We start from the raw sequence: 27,940 nt of genomic DNA, 5'->3' as shown, positions 1-27,940 counted from the left end.
TCGAACAGAAACGCCTATCTCCATGGGCGTTTATCTCCGAGAACGGGTCCGTGAAGGGGCGGACCCAACCGTATTTTCGAAACAAATAGACGTCCATGTTTTATTCGCCAAGTTGTGAGCTGGGCGTTTTTGCTTTTCAGCGATAATGGACAATGAAATCGCCCAGCTCAAAAACGAATAAATCCAAGGCATTTGTTCGTGGGAGGGGCCAGGAGTCGTAGTGCACTGGTCCCCCTAACATGCCAGGACACCAACCAGGCACCCTAGGGGGCACTTTTACAAAAACAAAACAAAAGGTAAAAGAGCTCCCAGGTGCATAGCACCCTTCCCTTGTGTGTAGAGCCCCCCAAATCCCCCTCAAAACCCACTGCCCACAAGTCTACACCATTACTATAGCCCTAAGGGGTGAAGGGGGGCACCTACATGTGGGTACAGTGGGTTCGGGGGGGGGGTTGGACGACTAAGCATTAAGCAGCACAATTGTAACAGGTAGGGGGGGGGATGGGCCTGGGTCCACCTGCCTGAAGTCCACTGCACCCCCTAACAACTGCTCCAGGGACCTGCATACTGCTGCCAGGGAGGTGGGTATGACATTTGAGGGTGAAAATAAAAAGTTGTGAAACATCATTTTTTGTGGTGGGAGGGGGTTTATGACCACTGGGGGAGTCAGGGGAGCTCATCCCCGATTCCCTCCAGTGGTCATCTGGTCATTTAGGGCACTTTTTGGGGCCTTATTCGTGGAAAAACAGGGTCCAGGAAAAGTGCCCTAAATTCTAGCTAAAAACGCATACTTTTGTCCCATTATCTGTGAAATGCGCCCATCTCTGTTCGGCAGATAACCACGCCCCAGTTCCGCCTTCGCCACACCTCTGACACGCCCCCATCAACTTTGTCCACATCCGCGATGGAGTGCAGTTGAAAACGTCCAAAATCGGCTTTCGATTATACCGCTTTATTCGTTTTTGTGAGATAAACGTCCATCTCCCGATTTAGGTCGGAACTTGGGCGTTTTTCTCGTTCGATTATAAGCTGGATAGTAACCTATGAAGTCTAAGTGCTTTGAAAATGTGCCCCTTAATGTCATCTAAGGTGGCCTTAAGTGACCTGTAACATCTGTTGTGGTTAACAGTTAACACACAGTAAGATACCATGGATTAACTGCAAGGCAGTCCATGCCCATTCCCAGCTCCTTTCCGAGCTATGCAGTTAATATGCAAATTACTGCAAGTTGTCACCTTCATACATAGTAACATAGTAGATGATGGCAGAAAAAGACCTGCACGGTCCATCCAGTCTGCCCAACAAGATAACTCATATTTGCTGCTTTTTGTGTATACCCCACTTTGATTTGTACCTGTGCTCTTCAGGGCACAGACCGTATAAGTCTGCCCAGCACTATCCCCGCCTCCCAACCACCAGCCCCGCCTCCAAACCACTGGCTCTGGCACAGACCGTATAAGTCTGCCCAGCACTATCCCCGCCTCCCAACCACCGGCTCAGGCACAGACCGTACAAGTCTGTCCAGCACTATCCCTGCCTCCCAACCACCAGTCCCGCTGCCCACCACCGGCTCTGGCACAGACCGTATAAGTCTGCCCAGCCCTATCCCCGCCTCCCAACCACCAGCCCCGCCTCCCGATCTTGACTAAGCTCCTGAGGATCCATTCCTTCGGCACAGGATTCCTTTATGCTTATCCCACGCATGTTTGAATTCCGTTACCGTTTTCATTTCCACCACCTCCCGCGGGAGGGCATTCCAAGCATCCACTACTCTCTCCGTGAAAAAATACTTCCTGACATTTTTCTTGAGTCTGCCCCCCTTCAATCTCATTTCATGTCCTCTCGTTCTACCACCTTCCCATCTCCGGAAAAGGTTCGTTTGCGGATTAATACCTTTCAAATATTTGAACGTCTGTATCATATCACCCCTGTTTCTCCTTTCCTCCAGAGTATACATGTTTAGTTCAGCAAGTCTCTCCTCATACGTCTTGTAACGCAAATCCCATACCATTCTCGTAATAAAAAGCACCATAATTTTCTAATACATAAAAGTTGGAGTCTGACCAAGCATGGTGAGGACTACTTGAAGGGGCAACTATTGTATGGAACTTAAAATAAAATCTAATTTCATTTCAACATCAGATTCTTGGAGGTACAGTCTATACAATACCAATCATGGCTAACTGATCAACTCTATTCCAGTTCCAGAATCAGGCTTGCAAGTTACAAAAACAAAGACATTTAGCATCATTGCAGTTTGACTCAAGTTAAGACACTTTATACGATGGCTATGAAACCCACGAAAAAGGGGTTTGCACATTCTGTGATAGTAATGAACCTCACTCCTAAGCCAGAGTACTTGGAATGTGATCTGTCTCTCTCAAATGCATTGATAATGCTCACTGTAGAATTTACATTGTGCAAAAGATTCTTTCTGGAGTTCATAAGACGTACGCCTGGGTTTACAAAGGCGCGCTATAGGCATGTTAGCGTTTTTAACGCGTGTTAAATGCTAACGCGCCTATAGGAATCTATTGACGTGTTAGCGTTTAACCCGCCTTAACTTTAAAGGCGCATTAAAAACGGTAACACACCTTAGTAAACATACCCCTTAATGTGAACAGGCTTTCTTACATACACGGTATTAAAAAAATAAAATCTTTGACTGTAGTATATGAACTGGTCAATTTAATAGAAAAAAATTCACACAACATATTAATATTAAGAAATTCTGGGGGGAAAAACCCACACATGTGTTATCACTTCTTAATGGAAACTAACTGAACTATCATTTCTTGAGGGCAGAGCAGGCTGGACTTGCAAATGATTGTCGAACAGCTAGGCTAGCAAGGCTACCAGTTTCAAGATTCCAAGCTATATGCCAAGTTATATAAAACCATACTGAACATTAATCTATCTCAGTATTCCCTTAGCCAATTCAATACAGCTGTTCCAGATAATCATCATCAGGGAAACAGACGCTTGTTCTGCTCTGGTAAAGCAAGCTCCATCATATCCACCTTTCTGGTAAGTTCTGCATCAATTAAACTCTAAAGAAAGAAAACCAAAAATCAGACAGTTAGTTCAAATCCCATGCAATTTAACATTCTGACAGCTACTGCATTACCTAATCTATAGCAGCCAGCCTACAAATTTCAGATGCCATCAGAAATCCTTATTACATACAGACATATAAACTGTCTGATCTTCATAGGGTCACCCATACAACATTTGGGCTGCTGACTAAGAGAGCAAATATTTAATCTAGTATTTCAACTGCACATGCTTGGAAGTTCAGTGAAAGGCCAACTGATGAAGTCAATGCAAATAATCCAAAATGATCACAAGAGATTTATTACTGCAACATGGCTATGACTTTCATTAAAACCCAAAGTCTGTTCTGCATATATAGGTCATAAGTCAGCCTGGTGACTCAGATGTCGAGTCCATGCAGAACAGTCCCAATTCCTAGGTCTAACTTCCATTCTCCAGGTCGGCCAGAGCTACAAAGGAGAGTTGTGGCCATTGCATGGAGTGATGCCTAAACAGCCCATTAGGGGATCATGACTGTGGTTCTGAAGGAAGCCAGGCTATGCTTTCTCCAGCTTAAGATGGTTGCTGCAGTAGTCCAACTGAAGTAGGCGTGTGGGGGAGGAAAAGGAGTAGGTGGTATAAAAAAAAAATACACCCTTGCAGGGAAAGACACCCAGATAGTGTGTGAATGAAAATTCATTGTGCCATATACTAGCCTGGTTCTTATGGAGCTGGAACAAATAAGAACAGACCACATCTGCTCTTCTCCAATCCCATGGTACCTCCCCCATCTCCAAGGATCTATTAAATAAATCCTTAAGAGGTCCACCCAGGATTTCTCCGAGTTCCCTTAATATTCTTGGATGTATCCCATCCAGCCCTACGGCTTTGTCTACTTTCCGTTTTTCAAATTGTACATAAGCATTTTCTTCTGTGAATGGTGCTACATCTACTCCATTCCCATATATACCCCTGGCAGCCAGCCATGGTCCTTCTCCAGGATTTTGCTCCTTGAACAAAGAATAGAAGTATTTGTTTAGTACATCCTTCTATTCTGTGTTCATGGAAGAAAATCCTGGAGAATTCAAAAATGTGTGGGATAAACACAAATGATTCTTATATGGAAAGAGAATGGAAGAAAAACAAAAAAACATATTTAGCTGTACTTAGATGGTAACTTCAGTAATTGGGAAATAAGGTCAGTGCTGGGCAGACCTGTACAGTAAATGAGCTGAAAATGGCAAGAACAAATCAAGAATACATGTTATATTGCAACACCTGCTACGAGTATCTTATTGGGCAGACTAGATGGACCATACAAGTCTTTATCTGCCGTTATCTACTATGTTACTATGTAGAAGTGCTGCCACCAGCTGGCTGACTACATATTTATTTATTACATTTGTACCCCGCACTTTCCCACTCATGGCAGGCTCAATGCGGCTTACATGGGGCAATGGAGGGTTGTGACTTGCCCAGAGTCACAAGGAGCTGCCTGTGCCTGCAGTGGGAATCGAACCCAGTTCCCCAGAACCAAAGTCCACCACACTAACCACTAGGCCACTCCTCCACTAGCAACATGCCCTTGCAGCCGCGCAGGCTTCTGTTTCTGTGAGTCTGACATAAGTACATAAGTAATGCCATACTGGGAAAAGACCAAGGGTCCATCGAGCCCAGCATCCTGTCCACGACAGCAGCCAATCCAGGCCAAGGGCACCTGGCAAGCTTCCCAAACGTACAAACATTCTATACATGTTATTCCTGGAATTTTGGATTTTTCCAAGTCCGTTTAGTAGCGGTTTATGGACTTGTCCTTTAGGAAACCGTCCAACCCCTTTTTAAACTCTGCTAAGCTAACCGCCTTCACCACTTTCTCCGGCAACGAATTCCAGAGTTTAATTACACGTTGGGTGAAGAAAAATTTTCTCCGATTTGTTTTAAATTTACTACACTGTAGTTTCATCGCATGCCCCCTAGTCCTCACAGAAACAGAAGCCTGCACGGCAGGCTTCCATGGCTGCAAGGGCAGGCTTCTACATGGAATGTTGCTAGTGGAATAGCAACATTAACATTCCATGTACAATCTCAAATAGTAGCAACATTCCATCTAGAATCTCCAATGGTAGCAACATTCCATCTAGAATCTGAAATAGGGAAAGGGAACTGGGACTTGATATGCTGCCTTTCTGTGGGGTTTACATAGTATATACAGGTACTTATTTGTACCTGGGGCAATGGAGGGTTAAGTGACTTGCCCAGAGTCACAAGGAGCTGCCTGTGCCTGCAGTGGGAATCGAACCCAGTTCCCCAGGACCAGAGTCCACCACCCCAACCACTAGGCCACTCCTCCACACAATGACAAGAAAAACCAAGCAAAAATATATATCATCATCACAGGTGAAAATAACTAAAATCATCAAAGTGATAATGTACAAGGGCAGCAAAACTCCTACAACAAACATTTCTGGTAGCTGCACAAAAAGTGCAGATTTAATAAGAAAAAAAGGAATGACTCAGACTGCTTTTCCAGACACACAGACTGATAACCCTTTTTTTTTTTTTTTGGAAACTGCTCCTTAATGAACATTTACCAACTCCCTCTTTGCTTCTTCAATCTTCACTTGCGCAAGCGAAGGGTTCTAAAAAGAAAATAAAGAAACTGTTGTACATGGGCCGGGCAGAACATGTTTACTTAAAAACAAGTACAAACAAGCAAAAAAAAAAAAAAAGAGCAATGGAGAAGTTGTGAAACTATATCTATATATATAAAAAACTCACCCTCAACGTTCTATTTGCACTGACGTCACTGAAGCCAGGTTCGTAAGTTCGAAGCTCTGAAGCCACAGAAAATCACAGTCTGTGGGCCCCGCCCTCACGTCAAACTGTTATGACGTTGAGGGCGGAGCACATTCTCAGCTCCAACGTTGTACTGTAGCTCTGCTCCGCCCTCGCGTCAAAACACGATGACGTCGAGGGCGGAGCACACGGGGGGGGGGGGGGCGTGCCAAAAGGGCCAGGGTCACACATTCGCACGGAGGCTGCAGGGGGGCCGGACACAGAGACACAAAGGGACGGAGGTGAGCCTTGCTAGCGCCTGTTTCATTGCGATTTGAAACGGGCCTTCCTTACTAGTATAGTAATAATTACAGGAGAGAGATCAAGGTACGACTCCAGCTTCTTCTTCAGAGGTACAGCCTCTTCCTTCAGTTTGGTCCTTTTCTGTAAGAATAAATATGACAGGATAAAGTCTGTAAGTTTAAAGAAGTACAAAGTACGATTTTTAAACCAGTCTGTCTCTAACTGGGAGCTCAGGGTGGGAGAGGGGAACAAAGAATGTTTACAGTATAATCTATTAGTACCTCACCAATTTAAAAAAAAAAAAAAAAAGTTTACCGTTGTCTCGTTTTTGGGGGGAGGAGGTATCAAGGTAGCCTAACGTTTTTATAAAATACTGCTTTAAAATCAATAACAAAGAATGCACATAGCTGGGTGTACGTACTAGACTGGAATACTAGCTTTGTATGGGGGAAACAGTGTAATCACGACCCCTTGTATTTTCTACATTAAAACCTAATTTTCTACTCTTCAACCTGGAGAATCAGGCTTGCCTGTCTGTACCTTTGACTTAACTTAAATTGCATCTTCAGTATAGGCATCATATCAATGCTACCGTACTCACGTTATTAACAAAAGACACACCACTGGGTTATACTGATAGAGTTTCTCATTGGAGCAATCAGCCCGGTTGTAAAAGTGAGCCAAAGAAGTTATACATTCCAGAACAGCCAGGCGTCTGTCTTCAAAACAAGATAACACAGGCTTCTAAAAGGCACACCCCACCACTGTAATTAATACAGGCTTTCATAAGACAATTTGGGGAACCCATCCAAACCACATACAAAGCTCTTTCAGATCCCACCCAAACAACTACCTGGTTAGTATCAATTCATAGCTATGGACTGCTTCTTCAGGAGACAAAATCTCCCGATGCCCATCATAACCCATTACTACATTTTGTGTGTGTGTGTGTGGGGGGGGGGGGTCCCCCCCCCAGAGTACAGTGCGTTTTCAAAAGAATTTGCATTCTGCCAATTGGAGCTTCTTTAACATAATGCCACACCATTACCACTTCTGTCTATTGTACTATTTTTTTATTTATTTATAGAAGTGTTTATTGAGAATTGTTTAACCAGTACAATAGTCATGCAGCTCAGTACATAGCAATATATGACATTTATACCTAAGCACATCCATAAATCTGAACATAACTAGACACCAGCAAACAAAAATGCTTAACTATTGTACTATTTTGATATGATTTGTACCCCAGTAGTACCATGTTCCATTGGTTATCCTTACCCCACACTAGGTTTCCGGGATACCTTCTTTTACATTAACTCTCCAATCAGTTTCTAGATTTCTGACAATGGCGTATAAACATTTAAATATATATTTTATAATCCTACTTCACATTTGAAATCAGAGTTATCTGCTTTTTATTTAAATCTGGGCTACCTAGGCTCAGATTATCTTGATAAGATCTGAAGTTTTCATGTTTTTACAGGTTCCTTTACAGATACCTTAGTTGAAATCATTAATATCCGAGTGTCTTCTTTCCCCTTCCCCCCCCCAAGATCTAGTTTAAAATGCTGATTTCTCTCCTTTGTTAGCACCAGTAGCCAGGTTCCATTCTGGTTAAAGTGAAGCCCATCTTCTCAGAAGCAGCCCCTCCTTCCCCGTGGTTCCACAATTAACATATCTTATGCCCTCCTTCTTACATTACTGTCTCATACACAATGAAACTCCAAATCTAGCTTGCTTCAGGGGTCTGCACATGGAAATAAAAGCATTACTGAAACTACTCCACTGGAGGTTTTGGCTTCATTTCCCTCCAAATAAGCTTAAATTTATCTTTCAGAATCCCTCTCTTCCTCCCCTCCCGGTTTACGTCATTACTTGTCTTGCACTAAATCTTCGCCCTGTAGCGGCAGCCTCTCAAAATGCTGCTTTGGCCTGCACCAGGCCTTTCCTTCTGACCTCTGACACAACCCCCTTCTGACACAACTTTCTGTTTTCATAAGGGGGCGCCAGGTCAGAAGGAAAAGCCTGGTGGAGGGCAAATATTTACTGCAAGACAAGTAATGAGGTAAACCAGGAGGGGAGGGCCTCAGCAGCAATCCAGGAGAGACAGCGGGTAGGCCGGGGGGGGGGGGGGGGGGGGGGGGGGGGGGGATTGAGGGAAAACGTGGGGAGGGAGAGAGAGAGAGAATGGATGAAGGCACAGGGGTGGGGCACATGAGAGAGAGAATGTGTGAAGCCCCTTCCAAAGCTACAGTAACTGTTTAATGGCTAGTGGGATAGCTGAAGCCCCGCCAGCCGAAGAAGTCTGCTGCCTGAGTTCCCCCTTTTCCTCTTCGTACTGCCTCAAGAGCAAGGAAGTCAGCGAGGTGCCTCTAGCCACCAACGCTTGCACTCCCCAAGCATGCTCAGCTCGTGCATGAACTGAGCATGGTCGGGGAGTGCCGGCATTGGCGGATGGAGGAACCCAGCTGACTTCCTTACTTCTGAGGAAGCACAAGGAGGAAGGAGGGGGGGGAACACTTTGGCAGTGGATGTCTTCGACTGGCTTCAGCATCCCCACCGGCAAAAGTATGATATCTAATGTGGGGGGGCAGGGAGCTAAGGAAATGTGTGCCCCCCCTTCCCCCCGGGGTCCATCCCTATACCCCCGGAAACACCAGAAGAGGAACGTAGTCCAAAGAAGAGCAGAACACACGTCTAATATGATAAGAAGGCTTTATTTGTGCCACTCTGTAAAATGTCCCTACTTCACTAGAGTCTGCGTCAGGGGCTAAAACAGCTATTGTGGTCCCAAAGGGCACACACATGCAATAAAGCTAAAATCCAATGAAAGCAGCAACAATCAGCCTTGCAGCTCTCGCAGGGTTGATAGAAACACAGCAACTGTTTCTCTCACTCAAGAGGAACGCTCCTTCTTTAATTAGTGCTAAATTTGGCATTGTCCAAATTTTTGCATGTGTGCCACATTGAAAGGTTTTTGATCTTTAATTAAAATATTATTAGACAAAAGAACCTGAGTAAACACAACAGTTTTTAAATTATTACTCCACTACACAATACTTTTTTGGATACCGCTATAACATGCTATATATGAGCTGTGTGCCAAGGTCTTAGTGCATTGTTAATTAACTGGCCTTTGGAATAGACAATAAAAAGTACCGACGTCTTAAGAAAGTCACCTCTTTGTTCTAACTATTGGTTAACACTAAGTCAGATCTGTGTCTGGGGTTACAAAAGGTTTGGGCGGAGAAAAAAAAGCATTGAATGCAAATCTAACAAAAAGAGAGAATGGGAAAGGTTTTGGTCATCAGGAGTTGGCCTCTATTAATCTATGTTTCTTTGTTGTACGTGGAGCATTGTGGCCCCCAAGTAGCCTCTGGACAACTCAAATGCTGGCCACATTTGGAAGACACAGGTACTCTGTAGTTGACGGGCAGACGCCAGAGGGTGGTGGTAAATGGAGTTCGCTCGGAGGAGGGAAAGGTGAGTAGTGGAGTGCCTCAGGGATCGGTGCTGGGGCCCATTCTGTTCAATATATTTGTGAGTGACATTGCCGAAGGGTTACAAGGTAAAGTTTGCCTTTTTGCGGATGACACCAAGATTTGCAACAGAGTGGACACCCCGGAGGGAGTGGAAAACATGAAAAAAGATCTGAAGAAGCTAGAAGAATGGTCTAACGTTTGGCAATTAAAATTCAATGCGAAGAAATGCAAAGTGATGCACTTAGGGAGTAGAAATCCAAGGGAAGCGTATGTGTTAGGTGGGGAGAGCCTGATAGACACGGACAGGGAGAGGGATCGTGGGGTGATAGTATCTGAGGACCTGAAGGCGATGAAACAGTGCGACAAGGCGGTGGCCGTAGCCAGAAGGTTGCTAGGCTGTATAGAGAGAGGTGTGACCAGCAGAAGAAAGGAGGTTTAAATGCCCCTGTATAAGACGTTGGTGAGGCCCCACCTGGAGTATTGTGTTCAGTTTTGGAGGCCGTACCTTGCGAAGGATGTTAAAAAAATGGAAGCGGTACAAAGAAAAGCTACGAGGATGGTATGGGAGTTGCGTTCCAAGACGTATGAAGAGAGACTTGCTGACCTGAACATGTATACTCTGGAGGAAAGGAGGAACAGGAGTGATATGATACAGACGTTGAAATATTTGAAAGGTATTAATCAGCAAACAAGTCTTTTCCGGAGATGGGAAGACGGTAGAACGAGAGGACATGAAATGAGATTGAAGGGGGGCAGACTCAGGAAAGATGTCAGGAAGTATTTCTTCACAGAGAGGGTGGTGAACGCTTGGAATGCCCTCCCGCGGGAGGTGGTGGACATGAAAACGGTAACGGAATTCAAACATGCGTGGGATAGGCATAAAGGAATCCTGTGCAGAAGGAATGGATCCACAGAAGCGTAGCTGAAATTGGGTGGCGGGGGGAAGAGGGGTTGGTGGTTGAGAGGCTAGGATAGGGGAGGGCAGACTTATACGGGGTCTGTGCCGGAGCCGGTGATGGGAGGCGGGACTGGTGGTTGGGAGGCGGGAAATACTGCTGGACGGGAGGCGGGAAATACTGCTGGACAGACTTATACGGTCTGTGCCCTGAAAAAGACAGGTACAAATCAAGGTAAGGTACACATATGAGTTTATCGTGGGCAGACTAGATGGACCGTGCAGGTCTTTTTCTGCCGTCATCTACTATGTTACTATGTATGTTATTGTCTTAACTTTATTCCTATGCAGTATGGAAGAATCACTACAATACTGGATGTGAGTCTTTCTGATTAAAATTGTATTTGGAAACTCCTAGCTCTCCAAACAAAACCAAGGACGATGCTGATTTTTTTTTTTTTACACAATTGCTCTGAAGCATGTGATTCCTAATTAGCATAATACTATTTTTAGAATAACACAAATCTGGCTAGATGAAACCAGGGGTTTACCACTATCTAATCTATTGTCAACAGGTCTCAACATCTAATATCAAACAGGGCCAGGGAGTTAGGAGGATGGAGGGATAGCAGTCTTCGGGACATTTATAACTGCAAAGAATTGCCATCCCCCCCCCCCCCCCCAAATCTAAATGGATCAGAATCCTTTTTTAATCTAGCTAGAAGAGGAGAAATCCATCTGGTGTATCATGATATACCAAGCACCTCATAACACATCAACTGTACAAGAACTGCTTGATTTGATAATATAGGTGATCTTGAGTTTTATTAGGCTTGTGATCATGGGAAGAGACTAATCTACATTTCAAAACCCCAGACACCACCACAGCTGTCTTCCTGGACACAATGACAGGACTAGAATTCACATAGAATTACCTTCAAAATCTGTTCATTGACACACAAGATAATATATGGGGAAGCCCCTGACTATATGCTAGATTTGATTCATCTACCATCCAGAAATGCTTCAGTGACTGCTCAATCCTTCCTCAATTTACACTATCCAAATTGCAAGAATGTTAAATATAAATTAGTCTTTGCATCCACCTTCTCCTATGTCAGCACGAAATCCTGGAATGTTCTACCATGGCAGATGAAATAAACTGATGACCACCAGCTCTTCAAGAAATCCTTAAAGACATTTTTTCCAAAAAGCTTACCCCACTGCCAATACTAAGTCCTAACCTTCCTCATATCGAATGAACTCACCTGCCTCACCTTCGGATCTGACGAAGAAGGGCAACCTTCGAAAGCTAATCAAGAAATGTATTATGTCCAATAAAAAAAGGTATCATCTTATTTTCTTTTCCATGTTTTATTTTGTTTGATTTCTATTGATAACCTTTGATAATGTTGAAATATCATACTCTCATTTGAACAATTTGAAATCTCCATGGGTGGTAGGGGTCACCTTCTCTCCCTGAAGGGGGAGAGGGAGAAAAAAAGGGGAGGGTGGACTTGGAGAGGCATGGGTGGGTCTAAAGGTGGGACGGATAATTTTTGATTTACATAAACTTGGAAAGTAATGAGGTTTTTCCTGTAAGTTGTATTTTGTGCCTTAATGTTGTTTAATGGGTTGTAGGCTCTCTTTTGTAAGTATGCCTTGCTGCATTTTTGTCAGAGATGTTGCTTGTTCATTCGAAATATTTGTTTGTAGCTTCTGTGTCTTGGCACAGTGTTCAATAAAGTGTTCAATAAAAAAAAAAAAAAAAAAAAAAAAAAGACTTCCATAAAAAAGGAGAGGTCACACACTTGTCACTTAACCCTCCACTACCCCAGGTACAACATATAAATTAGATTGTGAGCCCATTAGGGACAGTGCAAAGTACCTGTACTAGAAACTGTAAACCCTACAGAGTTACCTCAGGGTTCACTTGTGGTATATCAAGTGCTGAAAAACAACTAAATAAATAGACACAGAGGGGCATAATTGAACGAAAACGTCTATCTCCATGGGCGTTTATCTCCGAGAACGGGTCCGTGAAGGGGCGGACCGAACCGTATTTTCGCAAAAAATAGACATCCATGTTTTATTCGCCAATTTGTGAGCTGGGCGTTTTTGCTTTTCAGCGATAATGGAAAATGAAAGCGCCCGGCTCAAAAACGAATAAATCCAAGGCATTTGTTCGTGGGAGGGGCCAGGATTCGTAGTGCACTGGTCCCCCTCACATGCCAGGACACCAACCGGGCACCCTAGGGGGCACTTTTACAAAAACAAAAAAAAGGTAAAAGACCTCCCAGGTGCATAGCACCCTTCCCTTGGGTGTTGAGCCCCCCAAATCCCCCTCAAAACCCACCGCCCACAAGTCTACACCATTACTATAGCCCTAAGGGGTGAAGGGGGGCACCTACATGTGGGTACAGTGGGTTTGGGGGGGTTGGACTAAGCATTAAGCAGCACAATTGTAACAGGTGGGGGGGGGGATGGGCCTGGGTCCACCTGCCTGAAGTCCACTGCACCCCCTAATAACTGCTCCAGGGACCTGCATACTGCTGCCAGGGAGGTGGGTATGACATTTGAGGGTGAAAATAAAAAGTTGTGAAACATCATTTTTTGTGGTGGGAGGGGGTTAGTGACCACTGGGGGAGTCAGAGGAGGTCATCCCCGATTCCCTCTGGGTGTAATCTGGTCATTTAGGGCACTTTTTGGGGCCTTATTCGTGAAAAAACAGGGTCCAGGAAAGTGCCCTAAATTCTAGCTACAAACGCATACTTTTTTTCCATTATCGGCGAAAGGCGCCCATCTCTGTTCGGGTGATAACCACGCCCCAGTCCCGCCTTCACCACGCCTCCGACACGCCCCCGTCAACTTTGTACGCTTCCGCGATGGAGTGCAGTTGAAAACGTCCAAAATCGCCTTTCCATTATACCGATTTATTCGTTTTTGTGAGATAAACGTCTATCTCCCGATTTGGGTCGAAATCTAGGCGTTTTTCTCTTTCAATTATAAGGTGGTTAGTGTTCTACAAGAGGGTTGACTTTGACATCCCAGAACACCGGGATAATGATATTGAAATAACACCTCTATCACGAATAAACCACTTTCTAAGTGACCAGCTGAAACAAATGGCACCTCCCTGAGTGTGGAAGGAGCGCAGAGACCAGAACGGAAAAGACCTTGGACCATCCACATCTGGATGGGAAAACTACAATATCAAAATGGGTTGATATTTGGAATACATACTTAGCTAAGGCCCTAGAGAAACCTTCACCACTTTATGCCCCACTCAAACGTTCACCTTGGTTCTCTCTAGACCTTCGGATCCTTAAACGGGAAGGATGGCAACCAGAAAGGAGATGGCATAAATCTTACCTGGATGAGGACAAGGCTAAACTGTAGGAAACACATGACAAAGTATCACCAAACCTTAACAGCAGCCAAGCAAAACTGAGCTCCTGTGGGTCCCTAACAGAAGTGGGCACATACCTGACATCAAAAAGTCAGAGAGCAACTGAAACCGGGGTTTTTGGTTTTGGCTAAAACCGAATCTGCAGTCAAAATCTGATGCAATTTTTGGCTGAAACTGAGGTGGCAGCCTCCCCCCCCCCCCCAATGACCAAAAGGGGGCAGCCATTCTGAATGGAGAGCCAGCATATGCAGGAGTGACTGGAGATCGCTCCTGCCCCAACAAGGCCATTAGACTACCAGGACTTCTACGGTAGGCCCAAGGAGGGACCCGGGAGGGGGGGGAGAGAAGATGCTTCGGTTTTAGCTGGAAATGCCATCCACAGTTTGTCAAAATTCGGTCAGCCTCTGATCAAAATTTCTTCTGGGAGATAAATACTCCTTAAATCACAAATCAGAAACCTTGGGGTACAACTAGACTCAATGTATGAAGAGCGACATTGTAGTTGTTGCAGATCATAGAAGCAGCTCCTGAAGGCTGCTTAGATTTTGTGGTATCACTGTAACACTTAAACCGATACCACAAAATCTAAGCAGCCTTCAGGAGCTGCTTCTATGATCTGCAACAACTACAATGTCCACTCTTCATACATTGTGAAGGCAATACACTTGTTATAGTGGTTCACACCATAACATCAAGACTGAATTACTGTAATGCACTCTATATTGGTCTCACTACCAAAGGTTTGCACTGGCTCCATTTGATTCAGAATGCTGCAGCAAGATTGATATAAGGAGGTTCTAAGAGATGAATTTCACAGCTACCAGTACAATACAGGGCTAAATTTGAAACTCTTATGCCTGATCTTCAAGGCCCATAAAGGAAATGGGCCAGATTACTTGACGAACAGGATTTCCTTATACACAACTCCAAGGTCGCTAAGGTCCTCCCAAGGACTATTCCTAACACTCTTTCCAAAAGGGCATCACTGGAACACACTCCCTGAAAGGCTTCACGCAATGCAAGATTATCTGCTACTTCAGGAAGCAAGTGAAAATCTTGGCTCTTCTCCCAAGCCTATAATGGAAGAAGCAACTAACTGCCAGTCTTGCACACGTGGAGGGGCATAATCGAAAGGGACACCCAAGTTTTGCTGAGGACGTCCTCGCAAAACGTCCCGATGGAGGGGCGGGGAAACCCATATTATCGAAACAAGATGGACGTCCATCTTTCGTTTTGATAATATGGTCAGGGACGCCCAAATCTTGAAATTTAGGTCGTCCATAGAGTTGGACGTCCCTAGACTTGGTCGTTTCTGATTTTCGGCGATAATGGAAACCAAGGACGCCCATCTCAGAAACGACCAAATGCAAGCCCTTTGGGTCATGGGAGAAGACAGCATTCGTAGTGCACTGGTCTCCCTGACATGCCAGGGGGCACTGCAGTGGACTTCATAAATTGCTCCCAGGTACATAGTTCCCTTACCTTGTGTGCTGAGCCCCCCAAATCCCACTACCCACAACTGTACACCACTACCATAGCCCTAAGAGGTAAAGGGGGCACCTAGATGTGGGTACAGTGGGTTTCTGGTGGGTTTTGGAGGGCTCACATTTACCACCACAAGTGTAACAGGTGGGGGGGGGGGGGGGCCTGGGTCCACCTGCCTGAAGTGCACTGCACCCACTAAAACTGCTCCAGGGACCTGCATACTGCTGTGATGGACCTGAGCATGACATTTGAGGCTAGCAAAAAATATTTTTTTTAGGGTGGGAGGGGGTTAGTGACCACTGGAGGAGTAAGGGGAGGTCATCCCCGATTCTCTCCGGTGGTCATCTGGTCAGTTAGGGCACCTTTTTGTGCCTTGGTCATAAAAAAAAAACAGGACCAGGTAAAGTCGTCCAAGTGCTCGTCAGGGATGCCCTTTTTTTTCCATCATGGGTCAAGGACGTCCATGTGTTAGGCACGCCCAAGTTCCACCTTCGCTACGCCTCTGACACGCCCCCGTGAACTTTGGTTGTCCCCGCGATGGAAAGCAGTTGGGGACGCCCAAAATCGGCTTTCGATTATACCGATTTGGGCGACCCTGTGAGAAGGACGCCCATCTTCCGATTTGTGTCGAAATATGGGCATCCTCCTCTTTCGAAAATGAGCCTGAAAAGGACCAACACCAGCTTCACACATTCTGCAAGAAGACTTGCTTATCCACTCATATCCTACCTGAGATCATACTCATGCACCTTTCTGACTCCACAGGCAGTTTTCTTTAAGTTCTCCCTCTTATTTTCTGTGTAACTCTTGTTATTTTATCCTTGTGTTCCACCTCCACATACAATCTATGCCAACACTGCCTTCAGTCAGTTGGTGGTGAAACAGCATTTGGTGTTGCCAAGAAATGCAAAGTGGTAGTGGCAAAATGCAGAAATGTTCTCATAAGGGGAAGGCTCTTGATTATTTTTATCATCTTATAAATAAACATTCTAATAATGATATTTGAAATAAAACACCTAAGGATGAGAGCTTGATAGCTGCAGCCCATGACAGCGGACTACAGATGAAAAGGTTTACAATGAGCATCTAAATCTCCACCACCCAAGCTGCAAAGGACTGAAATACAAATCAACCTATGCATCCAGCTTCTCTTAAGTAAGAACACAACTATGGAACGCACTACCAATCGCCGTGAAAACATACGACCACTTAAACGTCCAGAAACTCCTAAAGACTAACCTGTTCGAAAAGGCATACCCTAACGATCCAACCTAAATGCCTTAATCCCGCAACACAACAATATAAAACTTCGTACTGGACATAACCCAACTCTTCCTCCTTATGACCCCCAATGTGTATCACACTGAACATTACTCTGCCATAACCTCACTTTGTATTTGTTCATACCGGTATTGGCGATCGCCTCTACTGTACTATGTAAGCCACATTGAGCCTGCAAATAGGTGGAAAAATGTGGGATACAAAATGTAAGATAAAACAAAAAGGAGGTAAAAACCCTCACGAAACCGTGAGATATGAAGCAAAAAAGTGAGGAGAATGAATGAGGATAACAAATAATGTGTTTATTCACATAAAAAATGACGTAATTCACATAAAAAGTGACCCGACACGGCCGTGTTTCGGCCCAAAGGCCTGCCTCAGGGGTCTTTAAAACCTCAGAGAGTGTGACTTGAAATGTGTACTCCAAGGAAAATGATAAAACAGAACTCTCTTGGGTCTTCTCTCTTCAAAAAATTTTTTTTTATAAAACCGGAACAGGCTTGTTATACTCCTCTCCAAAGAGACGTTTGCAATTATAGCAACTGAAGGTGAGCTGCATTCAGGTACAATAGTTACTTCCCTGTCCCAGGAGGGTTTACAATCTAGTTGTGTACTTAACGCAGAGATGGGTTAAGTGGTTTGCCCACGGTCATAAGAAGTATCAGTGGAATATGAATCCTGACTTCCCTGGTTCTCTGACTGCAGCTCTAACCACTAGGCTACTCGTCTGTTCAATGAAGTGACATGTCTGAAAATTATGCACTAACACTGGTGTATCACCACCATAAGAGACCTGTATAGAGAAGGAAGAGGTTGTGATCACATGGGACATTCCCATCCAAACCATTAAAACCTGATGCAAAAAAACTGGACATAGTTGTAAAAGGAAAAAATCCCCCCCCCCCCCCACAAGAACAGAATTGATAACAGAAATGTCAATACCAAATTATTATTCTGTATGCTGTGTGGAGAGACAAGATCTTCAAAGTACCAAGAGATGCAGTTAAGACACCAAGAAAATTTAGCAGAAAGATACAGAAAAATTTCCGATCATGCTGGGCATCACAGGTCTGATTAAAAGCGATGTTCAAGCACACCTTGATAAGTTGCTATATGTACTACATCCTGTGCACTCCAGAAGGAAGCTCCTTCTGGTATGATGCAAGTACTATTGCGAGCATTAGCAGTAAATCAGAGACACATATATCCTGACTCAGGAATGAGATTCCTTGTCATGGTATGTGCTAAATTAGCCTATTTGAAGACCATGTCCCCACTTTCGGTCCCCCCTCCCCCCCCCCCCCAAAAGAAAAGCTGTTACCTTCACATTTTTTAAAATAGCAAAGAATCAAACAGAGATTATAAGTAGAATATTATAAAGTGGCCCTCGTGATACATCTCACTCCTTCAACCTTTGCGTGAAGCTTGATTTTCATCATGCTATGGTTGCATCCCCATTTGAGACCACAGAATAATCTTTTGAGTGGGGCTAATTTTCTCCTTAAGCTCTATCTAGTACACCACAAAAGACCAACCTCTGAGAGAGCCACCAATGATTGATGAGATAAGGATGGATCCATTCCAGTAGCAGAAAGCTGTTCCTATGTGAAATTAAGATAGACGTCATAAGTTAACATGCAGCTGACACTCACTGTAAAAATTAACTTGTGCAAATTGTTTTTTGCATGCACCCCAAAAAACAACTATTCGCTTCATTTCATAACAATTAAAATACATTATAAAAAGGTACCTTCTCTAGAAAGCAGGCATTGTGAGAGCATTTATTAAATGTAGAAAATGAGAATGAATTAGTCTTATTTAGCAGTCATGCATGCTGTATGATTAAAAATAAAAATTTAACAGTATTTATTTGTATAATGCCTTTTCAGTGGCTCATGTCTGGTTAGTTACTGTGCCTGAATGTATTTCCCTATCCTCAGAGAGATTAAAGTTCAATGTGTGCCTGTAGCAACACAGTAGATCATGGCAGAAAGACCCATTTGCTTTTCCCATCCATCTAGTTATTCCCATCAATGTTGAAAGTAGGGTGGGTGGGTGTGCCTGCACTAATGAGTTAGTGCATCTACACTACCGTACACTAACTGGTTAGCACAGGATTAGCGTGCAAATCCTTACTGCCTACAAAACAGGTGTCAGTAAGTGCACATGCACTAATATTTAATGCCACGAAATGGCCTTGGGGAATGGGGAAAACCTGCATAAAGGCATGTTAAGGCCACTTTTAATCACAGTTTAGAAAGAAAACCCCTTAGAGATGAACGAAAACCTAGAAATAAAACAAAGGGTCAGAGCCAGGAACTGGGTAAGCTGGTAATGGAATAATCACAGGTAGCACTCATTTACAGATGAAAGCAAAAAAATGTATTTTGGTCTCTGAAAATAGGCCAACCAACCAACCTCAGCTGCCTTGATTCTGACTGTTAACTCTTCTGACTTGGCTTTAAGAAATTCCATGTTCTGCATTCTGCTGTCCAGTTTAGTCCTTTCAACAGTCCACTGCTCTTCTGCTTTTCTAAGGTCCCTTCCCAAAGTAAACAAAAAGTTTCCACTTAAAATCTGAACATTTTCCTAAAGTTGCACTATTTTTTTGTTAAGTACATATTTCATACATGTTACTCACAGCATAAAATCTTATTCACAGCTGCTGCTTAAAGAGATTTCGGAAACATATTATACTAGTAAAAAAGGCCCGTTTCTGACACAAATGAAACGGGCGCTAGCAAGGTTTTCCTTGGAGTGTGTATGTTTGGGAGAGTATGTGAGAGTGACTGTTTGAGAGTCAGAGTGAAAGTGTGAGTGTGTGAGAGAGAGAGTGAGTCTGGGTGTGAGTGTGTTTGTGAGAGAGTGTGTGTGAGAATGAGAGTGTGTGTATGTGAGACACAGTGTGAGAGAGAGTGTGTGTGTCTGGGCAACAGAGAGAGTGTGTGTGTGAGACACAGATTCTCTGTGAGAGTGAGTGTATGACACCAAGCGAGTGTGTGAGTGACTGTGTGGCACATAGAGAGTGAATGTGATACTGTGTGAGACAGTGTGTGAGAGTGAGAGTCAGAAAGACATTGTATATGAGAGAGAGAGTGTGAGCCGTGCCCTCCCAATCCATGGCCATCTGTCCCCTGCCCCCTCCATTCATCCTTTTCCAGCAATTCCCCTCTGTCCCTGAGCCCTGCCCTCCCAATCCATGGCCATCCATGTTTGTCTGTCACCTGCCCCCTCCATTCATCCCTATCCAGCATTTCCCCTCTCTGCCTGAGGCCTGCCCTGCAATCCATATCCATCCATGGCCATCTGTCCCCTCCATTCATCCCTATGCAGCAATTCCCCTCTCCCTGAGTCCTGCCCTTCCAATCCATGCCCATCCATGCTCCTCTGTCACCTGGCCCCTCCATTTTTCCCTATCCAGCATTTCCCCTCTCTGCCTGAGGCCTGCTCTGCAATCCATAACCATCCATGCCCATCTGTCCCCTCCATTCATCCCTATCCAGCAATTCCCCTCTCCCTGAGTCCTGCCCTTCCAATCCATGCCCATCCATGCTCATCTGTCACCTGGCCCCTCCATTTTTCCCTATCCAGCATTTCCCCTCTCTGCCTGAGGCCTGCTCTGCAATCCATATCCATCCATGCCCATCTGTCCCCTCCATTCATCCCTATCCAGCAATTCCCCTCTCCCTGAGTCCTGCCCTTCCAATCCATGCCCATCCATGCTCCTCTGTCACCTGGCCCCTCCATTTTTCCCTATCCAGCATTTGCCCTCTCTGCCTGAGGCCTGCTCTGCAATCCATATCCATCCATGCCCATCTGTCCCCTCCATTCATCCCTATCCAGCAATTCCCCTCTCCCTGAGTCCTGCCCTTCCAATCCATGCCCATCCATGCTCCTCTGTCACCTGGCCCCTCCATTTTTCCCTATCCAGCATTTGCCCTCTCTGCCTGAGGCCTGCTCTGCAATCCATATCCATCCATGCCCATCTGTCCCCTCCATTCATCCCTATCCAGCAATTCCCCTCTCCCTGAGTCCTGCCCTTCCAATCCATGCCCATCCATGCTCATCTGTCACCTGGCCCCTCCATTTTTCCCTATCCAGCAATTTCCCTCTCTCCCTGAGTCCTGCCCTCCCAATCCATGCCCATCCATACTCCTCTGTCCCCTGCCCCCTCCATTCATCCATTTCCAGTAATTCCCCTCTCTCCCTGTGCCCTGCCCTCCTAATCCATACCCATCCATACTCCTCTGTCCCCTGCCGCCTCCATTCATCCTTTTCCAGCAAGTCCCCTCTCGCCCTTCCATGACCCCCCCCCTCGCATCCATGCTACTCTCTCTGCCATGTCCCAGCCTGGGCCGCCCTCTTCTCCCCCCCCCCCCCCTTCGCATCCATGCATCCCTTTTTTTTATTCTTTTTAACTTTACCTCCGTGGCGGTTCGTGCAGCGAAGCGTCAGGGAAGGAGGCGGCGCTCCCGACGTCTAGCTTTCCCTTCGCTGTGACACAGCGAAGGGAAGGGTAGACGTCGGGAGCGCCGCCTCCTTCCCTGACGCTTCGCTTCCGGATTTGTTTGTTTAGACGCGAGGGCAGGGCAGAGACGGCTTGCTGGCTTCACAACACGAATGCCACGAACCCCACGAACCCTTTCAGAACGTTGTCCTCATTAGAACGTTCACGGTGCGTTTTATTATATTAGATGTTGGGAGGGAGTATAATTATGTATGTTTTTATTATGAAAGCTGATTAGGGATAGATGGGATATCAATTTTTATAAAAAATAAAATTCTTACGGCCCTGTTTACTAAGCCACGCCGTAGGACGCAAACGTTTTAGTGCACGCTAAAAATTAGAACGCTAACACTAGCGACACCCATAGAAATATAATGGGCATCTCTATCATTAGTGCGCACTCATTTTTAGCGCACGCTAAAAAGATAGCGCTTAGTAAACATGGCCCTTAAAGTTTTTTTATCACAATTTGTCCTCAATCTTTGACTGTTTAGTAATATAGTGTTAATTTTTGTTTATATTTATTTGCTGCATTTGTATCCCACATTTTCCCACCTATTTGCAGGCTCAATGTGGCTTACATTATATAGCAATGGCATCACCATTAACAGAGTAAGAGGTTCAGCATATTGTTACAATTAATGTACAAGAATAACAGGTAGGTAGGATAAATAAAATGATAATACATAACATACAAGTGAGAGTAGGAAAAAATGTAATGTTCAATAATGATAATATGATAAAATAATCAAATCAGAAGGGATCAATATTGGTCGGTTCTGGTATAGATTAGGAAACAAGTCATTAAGGAGGATTCTTTTTGTAAGTCTCTTTGAACAGGTATGTGTTCAGTAACTTCCGGAAGGCTGTCAAGTCGTGCGTAGTTTTTATAGTATTCGGTAGTTTATTCCATAATTGTGTGCAGAGGTAGGCGAAGCTAGATGCATGTATTGATTTGTATTTAAGACCTCTGCAATTGGGGTAGTGGAGGTTTAGGAAAGTACGTGATGAACTTTTGGTATTTCGTGTTGGTAAGTCAATTAGGTCTGACATATATGATGGGGCCTCTCCATGAATGATTTTATGAGTTAAGGTGCAGATTTTGAATGCAATTTGATCTTTTAATGGGAGCCAATGTAATTTTTCTCTAAGAGGTTTGGCGCTTTCATATTTCGTCTTTCCAAATATGAGTCTGGCTGCGGTGTTCTTGGCAGTCTGGAGTTTCTTAATGGTTTGCATTTTGCATCCTGCGTAAATGGAATTGCAGTAATCCAGATGGCTCAGTACCAATGATTGCACTAGCTTATGGAATATCTCCCTTGGGAAAAAAGGTTTCACTCTTTTAAGTTAAGCTTCCACATTGCATAAAACATTTTCTTTGTAACATTTTTCACATGGCAATCAAGGGTAATATTTCGGTCAACAGTAACACCCAGGAGTTTCAGGGTATCCGCAACAGGAAGAGTGTGGTTTGGTGTATTTATATTGGTGTAATTGGTCTTGTTATACTGCGATGAAAGGATAAGACATTGCGTCTTTTCTGCAATAAGCTTAAGCTGGAATGCATCCGCCCATGAGTTCATTATTTGGAAGCTGTTATTAATTTTGTCTGCAATTTCTGATAAGTTGATCTTAAAAATATAAACTTTTATTGGTGACAACAACAATTAACCATTCCAGTCTTAGCACAATGTACATAACATTTTCATAACCGTCATGTAGCTCTTATCTCACATCGTCACACATTTTGTTATTTCTCCCCCCTTCCCTTAAGCTAATCCCTCTCCCTCCCCTCCTCCCCCTGCCCTTCCCCCCCCCCCCCCCCCCCACCCGCCCTTCCTCCCAGGTAGTACTCTGATAATATATTTATGCCTATCCATTAAGTACTCTACTCCGTGCTAAGGGTGTTAGAGTATCTAGGAACGGCTGCCAACACTGGAAGAACTTGTCTCCCCTCGGGGATGCTAGATCAGGTAAATCTTTTCGTTCCATAGCGCACAATGAGAGCATGTAGGCCCGCCACAACTGGATCGAGGGTCCTTCCTCTTTGAGCCACAATTTAAGTATAGATTTCTTCCCCATCATCACCGCTCTCCGTAAAAAGGCTTTGAGGCCTGTTTTCTTTCTGCCTCTGGTTGCATACATCTCAAACAACAAGCCAGGTTGCCGCTTCCACAAAACCCCCCACATCTTTGACACTTGTGTACATAATAAGGACCAAAAGGCTAATACCGGTGGGCAATGCCAAAACATGTGGCCTAAGTGTGCTTTCTGCCCTGTGCATCCCGGACAGTCATCACTCTGCCGCAAAGTTGCTTTATAGGCTCTATGGGGTGAGACATACAGTCTCATCATAAATTTATACTGGGTTTCTCTAATATCTGTGTTCCCAAATTTTTCATAACATGTCTGGAGGCAAGACTGTATATTTATTTCCCTCACCTGAAGCCCCAGCTCTAGTGACCATTCCTGTGCCAATTTAGCATATGGTACTGGTGCCTGTGCCTCTTTAATCTGCGCATGGTAATATTTGAGAGGGACCGCCCTCTGTGCTTCTAGGTCATATATTTCTGTCAACTGACTACGCACTTTGGAAGTAAGTGACAGTTGTGGGAGTGAACTTATGTAATGCTTTAACTGAGTGTATGCAAGGAAATCTTGACACGTTAATCCCTGGCGGCTATACAACTCCTCCTTTGTCCTTAACGTGCCATCCCCCTTCATGACCTGGAACAGAAAAAATATGCCCTCTGTTCTTCAGGTGACAAAAGTAGCTGAGGAGCTGCCTACTGGAAACTCTGTATTTCCTCCCAGAGGTAAGAATGGGGTCACCTTCGGATTTAACTGGAATAATTTGCAAATCCATTTCCACGCTTTTTTCATAGGCCTAAAGAGTGTCAATATATTTTTTAGGTGTGTCCCCCTTCCCAGCCCTACATGTAACCAATAACTGAAATGTGTGTTTCCCAACAACGTACATTCCATTTCTGGGAAGGAAAAGTGTGATGTTCCCTTGAAACCAGTCCGCTATGTGTCGCATGCAACCCGCTACCGACATCCATTTCACACTCAGTACACTCAGTCCTCCCTTGTCCTTTGGTAGATATGTTTGTTTGAATGACACTCGGGCCCTACGTCCGTCCCACAAAAATCACTTGAGCATCCTATGGAGGTCTACCTCCTCTTTATGGGTTAGAAACGAGAGCACCTGTACCACGTAGGTCCACTTAGGTACAAGGATCATGTTGCATTGCGCTCCCCGCCCCCACAGTGAGAGGGGTCATTTTTGCCACATCAGTAGGGCTGTCTTTGTGGTGTCCCACAATGGTCGCAAATTGAGGGCGTGTACCTTATTCAATTGGGTTGAAATGTGGATTCCCAAATATTTAATTGCTTTTGTGCCCCATTGCAGCGGGAAGGGTCCCACCCACTGTGTCTTTATTGTTTCGTTGGTTGGCAGAGCTACGGATTTTTGTTTATTTAATTGGAATCCTGAGTGATATCCAAATTCCTCAACTGTTTCCAATAATCCCGTTACGGAGCCCTGTGGCTTAGTAAGTGTAAGCAGGATATCGTCCGCAAACGCTAACACCTTAATTTCAGTCTGTGGCATTGTTACTCCTGCAATCTCCTTGTTCTTACTGACCGAGCGCAGCAGGGGCTCTAAATATAATAGAAAGAGAAGGGGCGAAAGAGGACAGCCCTGCCGCGTTCCTCTTTGTATTGGGAAAGGTGCAGAGATCATGTTATTTACTATGACACATGCTGTGGGTGCTGCATATAATGTTAAAATCGCTCTGAGGTACCAGCCCTCTAGTCCCACATATTTCAAAACCTCAAAAAGATATGCCCAGCTGACTTTGTCAAACGCTTTCTCTGCGTCGAGACTCACTAGTAGGAGCGGATCATTTCGCTCTTGACTTTGCGCTAGCGCTAACAAGGCTCGCCGGATATTGAGCCCAGGATGCCTCCCTTTCACAAAACCCACTTGATGATCCCCTATCAGTGACGGTAAGTGTTTTGCTAGCCTATCTGCTAGTAGTCTGGCCAGTATTTTGAGATCAAGGTTCAGTAAGGAGATTGGTCTATATGCTTCTAAAGCTTCTGGGGGTTTACCCGGCTTGGGTATCAAGGTTATTAGGGCCTCATTAACTCTAGAAGGCCAAGCTCCACACTCCACTACATCCTCAAAATATAGTGTAAGAGGCCCACTCACCCTGTGTCCCATGAGTTTGTAGTATTCTGTGGAAAACCCATCTATCCCCGGGCTTGTGCCTCCTGCAAGGGACTTAATCACCTTCTGCACTTCCTGAACTCTTATGGGGGTGTTAAGCTGTTTCCTAATTTCTTGGGGAAGGCGTGGCATTCCAGAGTCCTCTAAATAGTCCCCGGGCTCTGGTCCTACTGCTTCTAGGTCTGCCCCATATAGCTTCGTGAAATAGTCTGTAAAAAGTTGTAGGATTTCAGTAGGTTTGTGTTTCTGTATGCCATCTGGTGCTGTTAACGTGTGAATAAGTTTTTTAGTCGTCCATGTTTTTACCATTTTTGCTAATAATTTCCCGTTTCTGTTGCCAAATTTAAAATAATAAAATCGCCTACTGAATAGAAATTTCTTTGTACGTTCATGTATCAACGTGTTAAGACCTGCCAAATTTGCCATCATGTGCTCATAAGTGGCATCGGTTGGGTGTTGCTGGTGTTTTCTTTTGGCCTGTGTGTACTGGCGCTCTAATTGGATAATGCCTTGTGATATTCTCTTGTTCCTGGCAGCCACATAACTAATGATCTCGCCTCTCATCACTGCCTTGGATGTTTCCCAGAACAACTCAGGTGTGTCCTGGTGCTGTGTATTGGTCTCTATATAACTGTCCCACTTCTGCTCTAAATGTGATTTGAAATCTGGGTCCCCCGCTAAATATGCCGGGAATCTCCATCGCCTATGTTGTTCAATAGGTGGCCCCATCTCCACGTCTACCCAAATTAACGTATGATCTGAGATGGCCATCGGTCCCACCTCCACAGAGTGTACTGCCGAGAACAAGGGGGCTGATACTAATATATAATCAATACGGGACCACGTCTGGTGGACCCTTGAGAGGTGGGTGTAATCCCTTTGAGTAGGGTTCAGCAGCCACCAGGGATCAACCAGGTTTATTGTGTCACATAAATAGTCTAAGCCTTTTCCCTTACCCATTGCCCCCCAGGCCGTGGATGATGATCGGTCCAGGTCTGGGTTTAACACTTGATTAAAGTCTCCCATTATTATCCATGGGGCCGTATCATATTTTAGTCCTAATTTTACTAAGGTTGGAAAGAAGCTTGGGTCACGGGTATTGGGCCCATAGATGCCACAAAGATAATAATTCTGGCTCATGTAATTTATGTGTATCAAAATGAATCTGCCCTCCTTATCTCTTTCCACTACATGCGACTCGCAGGGGAGGCCCCTCTTTATGAGGACTGCAACTCCTCCCCTACGGCCTGTGGCCGATGAGTAATAACATTTTCCCACCCATTGTTGTCTCAATTTCTGGTGTTCCTCGTCCGTCAACTTAGTCTCCTGCAGACATGCAATAGAGGCCTGTTGGTGTTTTAGGCATGTTAATATCTTGGTCCGCTTCACCAGGGAATTTATCCCCGAAACATTCCAAGAAATCACACGCAGAGCAGAAGTCCTAGCCATTAGCCTTTTGTAAGTGTCTCCTATACAATGTGTCCAGCATAGCTCTAGGCCCCAGGTCTCCCAGCCACAACCTGGCGCCTCTTACAATGCGCATAAATCGTGTTTCTATTCCATACTCTTTACCTGCAGTATTCATGATCTTCCTACCTGGTGAGGCTTGCTTACCCTCCCATCCCCTCCCCCCTTCCCTTCTATTTCCCTTCCCCCGCTCTCCCCCCCTCCCTGTCCCCCCTTGCTCCGTATCCCTTCCCTAACCTCCCATACCTTCTCCCTTGTGCCATACTTGTCTGGCATATGGGTCTGTCTGATGCACCCGGAATCCCCCCACCAAACTTTTGCAACATGTCTACAATTCCCTGTGTGCTCTCTATTTAACTGTGCACATTAACATCACAAAATCAACCCCCTTGAACAGTCTCTTACAGTTAGAAAACCATTTCTTCTATGTCTCTGTCAGGTTGATGTTCATCCACAGGCTTCTCTCACCATCAACTACTGGTCCGCCATTACACTTCACTTTTGATGGTGTTCACAATAGCTAAGAAATGGCCTCCTGGCTTTTTGAATTCCTCTGTGGTTCTTGAATTCTAACTCCTGACCTTCTGCCGTCTCACTGCAGTCACACTGGCGGACACTCTATCCACGCTAAAGCTGACTCCGGTGTCTGAAACGTTTTCCATCCATTGGCGGTTTGCACCCTCAGCGTGGCCGGGTACTGTAATGTAAATCTTTGTTGCTTTTCCACCAACTTTGAGCATACCGGCGTGAACGCCCTCCGCCGCTGTGTAAGAGATGAGGAGTAGTCCTGAAATACTTTTATTAATCCTCCTTCGTACTTCGCTTCCTCTTTGTTGGCTTTGTAAAGGCGCAGTATTGCTGCCTTCTGTGAGTAATCATGGAATTTTGCTATAACCACCCGAGGGCGATTTTCGCGTGGCTGCTTCTGGCCTATCCTGTGCGCTCTGTCTAGGCGAATGTCCAAGCCTTCCCGGGCCTCCGGATAGCGCTCCTGCAACCACGTTTCCAGAGTTGTCTTTAATTGCCCATCAGCCAAGGACTCTGGGAAGCCAATGAATCGTAAATT

At 44.9% G+C, this 27,940-nt stretch overlaps 1 protein-coding gene across 1 annotated transcript in view; it reads right to left on the bottom strand.

The window, feature by feature from the left end:
- Positions 1–2,666: 2,666 nt before the first annotated feature.
- The window catches only part of LOC115462851 (HAUS augmin-like complex subunit 1), a 95,007-nt gene continuing 69,733 nt past the window's right edge, over positions 2,667–27,940 (bottom strand). The window contains exons 5-9 of the mRNA XM_030192895.1: positions 19,085–19,208; positions 18,202–18,267; positions 6,181–6,252; positions 5,625–5,672; positions 2,667–3,050 (exon numbers count right to left, since the gene is read on the bottom strand). Of these exons, the coding sequence (XP_030048755.1) occupies positions 2,967–3,050; positions 5,625–5,672; positions 6,181–6,252; positions 18,202–18,267; positions 19,085–19,208 (394 nt within the window). The 3' untranslated portion in view covers positions 2,667–2,966. The remainder of the gene's footprint in view (positions 3,051–5,624; positions 5,673–6,180; positions 6,253–18,201; positions 18,268–19,084; positions 19,209–27,940) is intronic.

Source organism: Microcaecilia unicolor, chromosome 2 (assembly GCF_901765095.1).
Source record: "Microcaecilia unicolor chromosome 2, aMicUni1.1, whole genome shotgun sequence".
Classification (NCBI taxonomy): domain Eukaryota; kingdom Metazoa; phylum Chordata; class Amphibia; order Gymnophiona; family Siphonopidae; genus Microcaecilia; species Microcaecilia unicolor.
Note: the sequence above shows the minus strand (reverse complement) of the source record. Positions and strands in the feature narration are given on the sequence as shown.